Source organism: Phocoena phocoena, chromosome X (genome assembly GCF_963924675.1).
Source record: "Phocoena phocoena chromosome X, mPhoPho1.1, whole genome shotgun sequence".
Taxonomy (NCBI): Eukaryota; Metazoa; Chordata; class Mammalia; order Artiodactyla; family Phocoenidae; genus Phocoena; species Phocoena phocoena.
The window spans coordinates 57,547,037-57,560,231 of NC_089240.1; the positions used below are offsets into that span (position 1 = coordinate 57,547,037).

Below are 13,195 nucleotides of genomic sequence, written 5' to 3' on the forward strand. Positions count from 1 at the left end.
GAAATATTACCCCCAAAAATCCCCTATATAAAACAGATCCAAAGAAAACTGCTGTGCCTGAAGTAGAGAATTAGGAGCCCCAATCAAAAGTTTCCCCCTGGGAAAAAACCTCCGCTAGAGATGATACCTGTGACATCACCTGGCCCATGATTCCATGCTAGGAAAGTGAACCATCTGACAGCCACTTATAAGCTATTGTATAACAAGCTAGTGCCCAAGGTATCACAGATTGGCTAATCTGATGGGAACTGTTGTCTTTATGAAACGACTCAGTTACAAAATAGCCTTCTGAGATTCATATTATTGAAAGATCCTGTCTACTGGGGCCTAATCACCCAAGTTGAACTAACAACAGATGTGACTGGCCTGTAAATGAAATCTGCAAACAGGGCAACTTGCATAAGCCACCAAAACCATCCCTGAACAGCAGCTCAAAATCTGTCCATACAGGAGCAACAGGAGATTATCGAGTATCAAAAGTCACTCCCCATCATGCTTGCCCCATCACTTTTCCACAAATTACACATCAGACATTTATTATTTCAAGAGTTTGTAGCATGAGTGTAATTTGAAGAGGATAATCCCATTTGAACAACAGGATGAGTTTACTCAGAATGTGTCCCTTCTTACTTCCCAGAACTCTTATTCTACATCTTTTTTGTTTGTTTGTTTCTATGACAAAAAGACAACTACCACATCCTGCAGAGCCAGACAGAGATCTAAACACCTAGTGACATGAAATCTCTCCATATACCAGTAGTCACCTGGGAAACAGTCATTGCCCCTACCCCTCTCTTTCTGCCTCATTCATAAATTTCTTTTCTGAATTTTTAAAATCAGAGTAAATCCATCATCAATGGGATAATTTCATGGGGAATATTCTATTCTCCCTGTTTTGCGGGCAGTAATAACAATGATGATGAGGAGGAGGAAGAGGACGACAGTGACGACCACAGGAAACACTTATTTAACACTTATTATTGCCAGGTGCTGTTCTAACAACTTTATATATGTTAAATAATTTAATTAATTCTAAATCTATGTATATATAATTTTCTTCAAATGCTGCCTCCGGTTCATTTTAGACCCAGAGAGCCTATGCAACGGCAGGAGCTCTCTACCAAAGGTAGCTACTTTGACTAGTTCAGGGCTATCAAATAGAAATAAAATGCAAACCACATCTATAAATTTTAAAATTTCTATTAACATTAAAAAAGGAAACACAGGTGAAATTAACTTGTGGAGCTTAAGAATAGAACAGCCATCTTAGGCTGGGGAGGTCCTTTCAAGATAAGAAAATAGCACCCTCCCCGCAAGTGAAATTACCAGCAGTCAAAAGCAGTTGGCATTCGAGGAAAATTGAGATACAACACATGCAGCCCAAACAACCATATGGGTGGAACATTAACCTAAGGGTGACCAGAATGGAACATAAAAGAAGTCCAGTTTCTCTCCCCTGGGGCAGACCCCCTCTTGGTCTCATATGGTGCTCCCTTGCAGTGTACTCAAAAAATGTCACTTTCTACACTCTCTTCTAACTCAGAAAATACTTTTACCAACTGCATTGCCAGCCTCAACACTGCACTCTGTGGCAAACTTAATAATATATTTTATTTAACCCAATATTTTGAAAATAGTCTCATTTCAACATGTAATCAATATAAAATACTGAGATATTTTACATTTTTCATACTATGTTCAAAACTGAGTACATTCCAAACACAATACTATGAGATTAGAAATCAATTACAGGAAAAAATAACTATAAAAAAACATATGGAGTCTAAAAAATATGATACTAAACAACCAATGGATCACTGAGGAACTGAAAGAGGAACTCAAAAAATACCTAGAGGCAAATGACAATGAAAACATGATGATCCAAAACCTATAAGACACAGCAAAAGCAGTTCTTAGAGGGAAGTTTACAGCAATAAAATCTTACCTCAGGAAAAAAGAAAAATCTCAAATAAACATCCTGCCCTTACAGTTAAAGCAACTGGAGAAAGAAGAACAAACAAAACCAAAAGTTATTAGAAGGAAATAAATCAAAGCTCAGAGCAGAAATAAATAAAATAGAGACAAAGACAACAATAGCAAGGATCAATGAAACTAAAATCTGGTTTGCTGAGAAGATAAAAAAAATTGGTAAACTTTTAGTCAGACTCATCAAGAAAAAAAGGGAGAGGACTAAAATCAATAAAAATAGAAATGAAAAAGGAGAAGTTACAACTGACACCACAAAAATTCAAAGGATGTTAAAAGACAACTACAAGCAAATATACGCCAGTGAAATGGACCACGTAGAAGAAATGAACAAATTCTTAGAGAGGCACAACCTTCCAAGACTGAACCAGGAAGAAATAGAAAATATGAACAGATCAGTCACAAGTACTGAAATTGAAACTGTGATTTAAAAACTGCCAACAAACAAAAGTCCAGGACCAAATGGACTCTAGGCGAATTCTATCAAACATTTAGAGAAGAATTAACACCTATACTTCTGAAACTATTCCAAAAAAATAGCAGAGCAAGGAAGACTCCCAAGCTCATGCTACGAGGACACCATCACCCTGATACCAAAACCAGACAGAGATATCACACAAAAAGAATATTATGGGCCAGTATCACTGATGAACATAGATCCAAAAATCCTCACCAAAATACTAGCAAATCGAATCAACAACATTTTGAAAGGATCATATACCATGACCAAGCGGGACTTATCCCAGGGATGCAAGAATTCTTCAGTATATGCAAATAAATCAATGTGATATACTATATTAACAAATTAAAGAATAAAAACCATATGACCATGTTAATAGATACAGAAAAAGATGTTGACACACATCAACACCGATTTATGATAAAAACTCTCCAGAAAGTGGGCATAGAGGGAACCAACCTCAACAAAATAAAGGCTATATATGACAAACCCACAGCAAACATTATTCTCAGTGGTGAAAACAAAGTATTTCCTCTAAAATCAGGATCAAGACAAGGGTCCCCACTTTCGCCACTATTATTCAACATAGTTTTGGAAGCCCTAGCCATGGCAATCAGAGAAGAAAAGGAAATAAAAGGAATCCAAATTGACAAAGAAGAAGTAAAACTGTCACTGTTTGCAGATGACATTATACTATATATAGAAAATCCTAAAGATTCCAACAGAAAACTACTAAAGCTCATCAATGAATTTAGTAAAGCTGCAGGATACAAAATTAATACACAGAAATCTCTTGCAATCCTATACACTAACAAGGAAATATCAGAAAAATAAATTAAGGAAACAATCCCATTTACCATTGTAACAAAAATAATAAAATACCTAGGAATAAACCTAGTTTCTGCTCCATGGCCCGGGGATTGGGACCCCTGCTCTATGACATAAATCATCAAGATCTTTTGACCCACCTCATAGAATAATGAAATTAAAAACAAAAATAAACAAATGGGACCTAATTAAAATCAAAAGATTTTGCACAGAATAGGAAAACATGAACGAAACAAAAAGACAACCCACAGAATGGGAGAAAATATTTGCCAATGAAGCGTCTGAGAAGGGATTAATCTCCAAAATATACAAATAGCTCATGCAGCTCAATATCAAAAAAACAATAACACACACCAAAAAATGGGCCAGAGAACTAATTAGACATTTCTCCAAAGAAGACATACAGATGGCATATGAAAAATGCTCAACATCACTAATTATTAGAGAAATGCAAATAAAATCTACAGTGAGGTATCACCACACAATGGCCAGAATGGTCATCAAAAAATCTACTAACAATAAATACTGGAGAGGGTGTGGAGAAAAGGGAACCCTCTTGCACTGTTGGCGGGGTTGTAAATTGGTACAGCCACTATGGTGAACATTATGGAGGTTCCTTAAAAAACTAAAATTAGAATTACCATACGACCCAGCAATCCCACTCCGAGGCAAATCCACGGAGAAAACCATAATTCGAAAAGATGCATGCACTGTGATGTTCACTGCAGCACTATATACAATAGCCAGGACATGGAAGCAACCTAAATGTCCATTGACAGAGAAATGGATAAAGAAGATGTGGTACATTTATACTATGGAATATAACTCAGCTGTAAAAAAAAAAAAAAAAAAAAACACAAAATAATGCCATTTGCAGCAACATAGATGGACCCAGAGACTGTCATATTGAGTGAAGTAAGTCAGACAGAGAAGGACAAATACATGATATTTCTTATATGTGGAATTTTAAAAAATGGTACAAATGAACTTTTTTACAAAACAGAAACAGAGTTACAGATGTAGAAAACAATCATAGGGTTATCACTGGTGAAAGAGGGAGAGGGCCAAATTAGGATTGAGATTGACATATGCACACTAGTGTACATAAAATAGATAACTAATAAGGATGTACTGTATAGCACAGGAAACTCTACTCAATACTCTCTAATGATCTATATGGGAAAAGAATCTAAAAAAGAGTGGATATATGTACATGTATAACTGATTCATTTCACTATATAGCAGAAAGTAACACAGCATTGTAAATTATACTCCAATAAAATTTTATTTTTAAAAATCGACTGCATATTTTACATTTGTGGCTCACCAAATTCTGACTAGCTAATTTGTACATCTCAATAGATGCACGTTTAGTTAATTACCTTTAGAATCTCAAACAGAATATTAGATTATGAGTTATTTGTCCATTGTTCTTTATGTACATATGAGAAAACGGAGGCCCAGGGAGAAGTGCTATCTCTCATACACTGAAAGGAGACACAGACTTACAACCAGGAGAACTGAATTCATATACAAGCTCTGTCACTTCCTTGTCGAGTGACCTTAGACACCACAGGTCACTGATCCTTAGTTTCCTCATCTCTAAACAAGGGATAATAACCTGTACTTTACAGGGTTGTCCGGGGCTTCAGGTGAGAACACATAATTATATTTGTAAAGGTCTAACAAAGCACATACCAGTAAAATCACAGATCCAGCTAGCAGCAGTGTATCAGTCTGGGGGCATCAGTCTAGGCCTAGTCAAGAGGTAGAAACCAGTATAAAGAATTACTGAACTATAAAATTATTAAACTGAAACAAACTAACCATAAGATATAAGGAAACTATATATGGTACCCTAAGGCTGAAGGAAGGTACTCAAAGAAGGACAAATGTGGAAGGGCTTCAGATCTCACTGGAAAAGGTATAATCGAAGTCACTGAACAGCAGAGAAGTTTGCTGTTTTGGCCTGGTAGTCCACAGTCACTAAGTAAGCAGGAGGCAAGTCCAGAGGGCGGGTGGGAAGCAGAGAATCAGCAACCAGTGAAGCAGATAGAGAGGATGGGAACACTCTAGGTTTCAGGAAAGTTTCACAGTGGGCATAAAGGAAACCTACCTCAACATAACAAAGGCCATATACGACAAACCCACAGCAAGTATCATTCTCAACAGTGAAAAACTGAAGGCGTTTCCTCTAAGATCAGGAACAAGACAAGGATACCCACTCTTGTGACCATTATTCAACATAGTTTTGGAAGTCTTAGCCACAGCAGTCAGAGAAAAAAGATAAATAAAAGGAATCCAAATTGGAAAAGAAGAAGTAAAACTGTCACTGGAGATGACATGACACTATACATACAGAATCCTAAAGATGCCACCAGAAAACTACTAGAGCTAATCAGTGCATTTGGTAAAGTTGCAGGATACAAAATTAATACACAGAAATCTCTTGCATTCCTATACACTAACAACAAAAGGTCAGAAAGAGACATTAAGGAAACAATCCCATTCACTATTGCAACAAAAAGAATAAAATACCTAGGAATAAACATACCTAAAGAGGTAAAAGACCTGCACTCAGAAAACTATACGATACTGATGAAAGAAATCAAAGATGACACAAACAGATGGAGAGAAATACCATGTTCTTGGATTGGAAGAATCAATATTGAGAAATGACTATACTACCCAAAGCAATCTCCAGATTCAATGCAATCCCTATCAAATTACCAATGGCATTTTTTTACAGAACTAGAACAAAAAATCTTAAAATTTATATGGAGACACAAAAGACCACGAATAGCCAAAGCAATCTTTAGGGAAAAAAACGGAGCTGGAGGAATCAGGCTCCCTGACTTCAGACTATACTACAAAGCTATGGTAATCAAGACAATACGGTACTGGCACAAACATAGAAATATAGATCAATGGAACAAGATAGAAAGCCCAGAGATAAACCCACAAACCTATGGTCAAATAATCTATGACAAAGGTGGCAAGTATATACAATGGAGAAAAGACAGTCTCTTCAATAAATGGTGCTGGGAAAATGGACAGCTACATGGAAAAGAAGTAAGTTCGAACACTCCCTAACACCATACACAAAAATAAACTCAAAATGGATTAAAGACCTAAATATAAGATCGGACACTTTAAAACTCGTAGAGGGAAACACAGGAAGAACACTCTTGGATATAAATCACAGCAAGATCTTTTTTGACCCACCTCCTGGAGTAATGGAAATAAAAACAAATATAAACAAATGGGACCTAATGAAACTTCAAAGCTTTTGCACAGCAATGGAAACTATAAACAAGGCAAAAAGACAACCTTCAGAATGGGAGATAATATTTGCAAACAAATCAACAAAGGATTAATCTCCAAAATATATAAACAGTTCACGCAGCTCAATAGTAAAGAAACATACAACCCAATCAAAAAATGGATATAAGATCTAAATAGACATTTGTCCAAAGAAAACATACAGATGGCCAAGAGGCACATGAAAAGCTGCTCAACGTCACTAATTATTAGAGAAATGCAAATCAAAAGTACAATGAGGTATCACCTCACACCAGTTAGAATGGGCATCACCAGAAAATCTATAGACAACAAATGCTGGAGAGGGTGTGAAGAAAAGGGAACCCTCTTGCATTGTTGGTGGGAAAGTAAATTGATATAGCCCCTATGGAGAACAGTATGGAGGTTCCTTGAAAAACTAAAAATAGAATTACCATATGACCCAGCAATTCTACTACTGGGCATATACCCCAAGAAAACCATAATTCAAAAAGACACATGCACCCCAATGTTCATTGCAGCACTATTTACAATAGCCAGGTCATGGAAGCAACCTAAATGCCCATTGACAGATGAATGGATAAGGAAGTTTTGGTAAATATATACAATGGAATATTACTCAGCCACAAATAGGAATGAAATTGGGTCATTTGTAGAGATGTGGATGGAGCTAGAGTCATACAGAGTGAAGTAATTCAGGAGGAGAAAAACAAATATCGTACATTAACTCATATATATGGAATCTAGAGAAATGGTACAGATGAACCACATTGCAAGGCAGAAATAGAGACACAGATGTAGAGAACAAATGTATGGAAACCAAGGGGGGAATGTAGGGGGATGAATTGGGAGGTTGGGATTGACATACATATACTAACATGTATGAAATAGCTAATAAGAACCTGCTGTATAAAAAAAATTTTTAAACAGTGCATTTTGAAAACAAAAATAGAAACATGCATGTGATCCATCAATATCACTTCAGGAATGTATCTTAAGGAGATGATTAGACAAGTTTCAAAATCTGTATGTAAAAGGATGTTCATTACAATGTATTTTTATGATAGTAAAAAAAAAATCAGAAAAAACCTAAATGACCAACAATTGAGAAATGCATAAATGGGTTATGGCACAGCTAGTTAATGGAATATTATATTGTATGTAGCCACTTTAAAAAAAAAGACTAACAGGAATTTCACCTTTCTGAGACTCAGTTTCTTCATTGGGATAGTGAATAATGTACATACTACCTCACAGGTTTACTGTAAGAATTAAGGAAGACTGAATATGTAAAATCCCCAGCCCAGGCATGGGACATAGGAATTACATAACAGAAAATTTTTTCCTTTCCCTTAGATGACATGAAGTCAACCACTGCAGCATATTCTTACTTTTATTTTTCCTATTCTCACCGGGAATGAAAGAAAACCAGATGTAAGGGTTTTCCCATCATCTGTCCTTCTTCATCCACTTAATCAGTGTTATGTTAACAACTGTCATGGCACTTAACAAGTAGCTAATTATTTTCATACCACACTTGTGGTTTTAAAGGCTCTTTTTTCCTTCAATTATACATTTTCCCAATTAAGTATTCAATGATGGACTGAGTGGAATCCAGAATTGCTGGCCTATCCAGAGAACTCACTTTGCTTGAATGCCAGTTACTCACATAATGCCATGTCAACCTGACTGATGATACCAGGCAATGGAAAGCACATCCACTAGTCTGCTCTTTCTTCTCATAACTTGCTACTTTCACAGCCTCATCCAAAATGCTTGTCAAAGTATTCCATATGATAACCACTGTGCAGTGTGTTCTTAGTCCTAAAAGGGCCAGATGCTTGGTCAAGAATCTACATTTAGTTCTGGTAGGCTGTCTTGGTCACATGTTACATACATATTGGAGCTTACAAGATAGGCCTACACCTAGTTGTAAAGAATAAACTTGACAATTATTCATACCCCTTCATGAGACACTGGGGAATCAGAGAGATCCATGGGAACTGACATTATCTGGTACAATGCTGCCCTGTCCAATACAGTAGCCACTAGCCACATGTGACTCACTGAGCATTTGAAATGCGACTAGCATGACTGAGAAACTGAGTTATTAATTTTATTTTCTTTATATAGCTTGTGGCTACCATATTGGACAGCATAGATCTAGACTATAGTTTAATGGAAGAATGTGGGATTTGAAGCTAAATAGATTCTCAGGTTTAAATCTTGTCAACTGTTAATTACTAACTATATAGCTATAACTTTGATCATGTTCTTTATCTTGTTCAAACCTCAGTTGCATGATTTGTAAAATGCGGATAATACCAGAACCTCACAGGGTTGCTTTGATTAGAGAATGAACGTAAAACACCTAGCCCGGGGCTCATCACATGGTAAGTCACCTTTAAATAATAGCTATTTATCAAGCTCCCCATTTTCCATATGGAGAAACTGAAGCTCCACAAGAAATGTCTTGTCCACAGTTATAGAGCTAGTTGGAAGCACAGTCAGGAGCCAAATCCAGATTGTCTCACATTTTTTGATAATGAGTTTTCCTATAGAGACGAATCCTCCTCACCTCTGAAGAGTGAAGGGTGGTAGCCCAAACAACTACTCAACTGCTATAAAAAAATATCTTATACATGTAGAGAAAATGTACCTTTGTGAAGCCTATTTGTTCCTTCCGGAAATTTTCCAGGGGTTTGATCAGCAAATCACTAGCATTGTGTACCTAGAGAAAAAGAAAGAACACGCAAAATAACTTGTAGATTAGCAAGGTTCAGATTCAACATTCATTGTTACTAGGGTATTTCCTTGTAATACACCATCCTGCAAAACGTTAACTAGTTTGCTGGTTTGTTGAGTTTTGTTACTGTGTTTCCCATATTGGTCTTTTAAAATCAAATGCTTTGACGATTACCTTAAGTGAATACCATGGGAGATAGCACAGGGGAGCATTTTTCTCAAGGACAAGAGCCCTTCCTGTGGGGGAGAAGATGAGAGTGTGGGTTCTCCAGTCATAGAGACCAGGGTTCAAATTCCAGCTGTGCCACTTAAGGTAATTTGCCACTCCAAACCTTTGTCAAATAGGATCATCACAGCACCTATCTTGTAGACGAAGTACCTAGCACAGAGTAAACACTCATTGTGGAAACTGGGAAGGAGTCAGAGAAACCACCTGATTTCTTGAATTCTAAGATTCCTATTTTAACATTTCTGAAATCACCATGCATCATAGTTTGTCAGTGTTTTCCCTTCTTAGCAGCACATAAAATAATGACTCATCTAACAATCAATGACATCTTGGATTTAATGAGGGAATTACTCCCTAACCCTGGAGCAGTTGAGTAACTGACCTAGCTTTATGCAAACTGGTTTATGAAGAAATGTTAAAGTGAACATTTCACTTAAATTAACAAAGGTTTCAAAAACTCTTCTGGGTCCTTGCTACTCAAAATATGGCCCACTAACCAGCAGCAGCAGCATCACCTGGGATCTTGTTAGAAATGCAGAATCTCAGCCTCCACCCCAGACCTATCAAATAAGAATCCTTATTTTAACAAGGGCCCTAGGTAATTTGTGTGTACACTCAAGTTTTAAAAGCACTGTTCTAGCTTTTTAATTTGTTTTAAGTTGGAGCTATTGGTATAATTAGACATTTGGATTCATTTCCTTAACTACTCACCAAAACTTTATTCTTGCATTAAAAATATAATGGCAAATTGGGATTAAGTTGATGCTTTCAAATCTTTCAATATTTGTGATGTGTCTGGGAATTAATATAACTGTACATGGAAATCAAAATCTGTGAAAATCAGAGATAACATTAATACCAAAGTTGGAGAGGTGTGGAATCAAGTTTTAATTTGAAAAAGTAAACTTTTCCTCCTTAAAAAAAATCAAATGCTGTGAGAGGAAATGAAAGAAGGAACATTAGGGGCATTTCTCTGTAACTTTACTGGTAGTCTGATCTGAGTTTTTAATCGATAAATATCCAGGGTCATGCCCAGAAACAGACACAGGAAGCCTGAAGTATATGTGGAAAAGAGAAGAGAAAGGGAAGGGAAAATACATGAAAAGGCCAATTGCACCAAGTGCAAATAATTTCATGGGAGGCAAATGAGTTAGCAGGAAGAGCATCAGGAAAAATCCCAGTATAAATTGTTTCCAGCCCTGCCCTGGTGTGTCATAAAACCAGAACATTTCCCTCAGAACTAGGAGTGTATTACAGCATCACAGAGAATACTGGACCAGGCCTTCTAACAACCTAACTGTAAGTTCAGAACCTGACAGGAACAGCCTGTCCAGGTACTAAAAATATTGGCATTAATATGGTGTTGGAAATATAAAAACATCATATCCAAATTGAATCCCTTGCACAGTGGGCAGGTAGAGACATACAAAGCTTTGTCTTCATGTAAACCTCTTGGGAGATTTCATCTATCCAATGCAACAAGTGGGGTTTGTTTCTTCAGAGGTGCGAATTAGCTGCAATTTAATTTTGATCCATTACAAGACAAGAAAATGAGGGACTGGCTTCGTTATCAGAAGAGACAAAGTGTCAGTAAGACAAGATATGTCTTTATAACAAAAATAGAATAGAGAGTATAAAGCCAGTTTCGACCAGTTCTGTATTCTCCAGAGTAAGAAGCAATTTTTAAACTACCAACAAAAAGCAACACGAATTGAGGCATTAATACATATTGTATCCAAGTCCTACAGGCACTTTGGACCTCTTATTTTCTATCCAGGTATGATTCAACGTTCAACTAAATGGGCAAACTCTCACCCAATCAAAGCTCCATGATATCAAAAATAGACACCAGTGACTATCCTTGATTGAAAACAATAATTCTCTTACTAAAAGTACCAGCCTGTCTCCTTTGCCCAATACACTCTACATTTCCATGGATTGTGAATTATGTGCTATCAACTTTGTGTACCCACCTGGAAATAAACTAAGTTATTGGTGTCATAGATTACATACAGGGAATAATTTTTCTTCTTTACTATTGTGGAAGTTTTAAAACATGGACACAAATTCTATGATACTCCTCACATTGAGAAGGAAGGTCTCCATCCCCTCTACCTTGAATATGAGTAGGTTTGTTACTGCTTTGAACAAACACAGTACAGCAGAAGGGATACTACATGACATCCCAGGCTAGGTCATAAAAGGCCAGTAACTTCCACCTGGTTCCCTTGGAACACTCCTCATGAGCCCTGAGCCACAATATAAAAAGTTGGACTACCCTGGGACTACCAAGCTAGAGAGACCAAATGTAGACTTTCTTGTCAAAAGACCCGCTGAGCCCAGCCTTGCAGTCATCTCACTAAGGTGCCAGATATGTGAGTGAAGCTATTTTGGACCCTCCATATCACCCCACCTCCAAGGTGAATACCACCACATAGAGCAGAAGAATCTCTGAGCTGACCCCTGCATGAATTCCTGACCCACAAAATCATGAGATAAAATTAAATAGTTTAAGTCACCACATTTTGGAATAGGGTGTTATGTAGCAATAGATAATTAGAAAAACTATTTCCAGTTTCACGAAGATAACACAAAAGTAGCCAATTGGGAAACCTTGAGGAAGTTTGTCTTTGAATAAGAAGTGAACATGCCACTTCTAAAGAGAGTAATATGTGTCAAGCCTCTGTATGGATATTCAGCTGAGCCCTTGCATATGCAGGCACCCCAAGGATGGTACAGGTGCCAGTTTTTCATGTTCCACGGGGGATTTTCTTGCATAAGTAAGTGTGCCAGTAACTTCTCACAGAGTTCATAAGGCTACTATTTTTACGTTTGGCCCTGTCCCAGTCTAGAAAAGTAGCACATGGTTCACTTAAATTAGAGTCGAGAGTTTTCCTTAATTGCATTGGAAATACTGCTCCCTGTCTCCTACAACACAAATAGATTCTCTGAACCTTTTCCTCTCTTTAACATTCACTGGTTATTATACTAATTTCTGCCAGAACATAGAGCTAGAAATGTAGGAAAATGTCGCACTGAGGATTGGCTCTTTTTTCTTTCCCATTCAGCTTTACCTTTAAATTCCTTAGAAATCTAACAATTACTCAGAAAAGCCCTTTTAAGTAAACTTGGCCTTTATTCCCTTTCTTATCACTGCATTCATTTTGTGAGCTCTCTAGGACAAAAGCTCCTGCCTACTATATCACAGTAGAAGCCCCAGCATAAGTGACATTCTAAACACATTAGTGAGTTTATCTAAAATCTGGTTCTGATTGAATAAAACCAAACTAGATAGGCCACTTACTAAAATAGAGATGGCATTCAATCTATTAGTGAAGAATTGCTCAGGAATCTTTGATGGTTAACCAATTACCAAAAGAAGGCATTGAGGGTACACTGTTTTAGGTCATTCTTGGCAGTCCTCAAAGAAAGACCTTGCCATTGCCAACAGAGTCCCCTTCAGAGTTAGAAAGACATCTAGGCAAGCCTCTTATCATTAATCATAGAGAAAGTCTGTTACCCAGACTTTTAAAGGCCACTTTCGGAGGTAATACAACCTCCCCCACTGTACTTTTTAAGAAATAAAAGTGGGGATGCTCCTCTTCATTTATTCCCTCCATAGTTTCTTCAACAATTTAAAATTCATT

At 37.0% G+C, this 13,195-nt stretch overlaps 1 protein-coding gene across 1 annotated transcript in view; it reads right to left on the bottom strand.

Moving 5' to 3' along the window:
• OPHN1 (oligophrenin 1) overlaps positions 1 to 13,195 on the bottom strand; it is a 606,563-nt gene that overhangs the window by 333,101 nt on the left and 260,267 nt on the right. Inside the window, exon 4 of the mRNA XM_065900746.1 lies at positions 9,234 to 9,305. Within this exon, the coding sequence (XP_065756818.1) occupies positions 9,234 to 9,305 (72 nt within the window). The remainder of the gene's footprint in view (positions 1 to 9,233; positions 9,306 to 13,195) is intronic.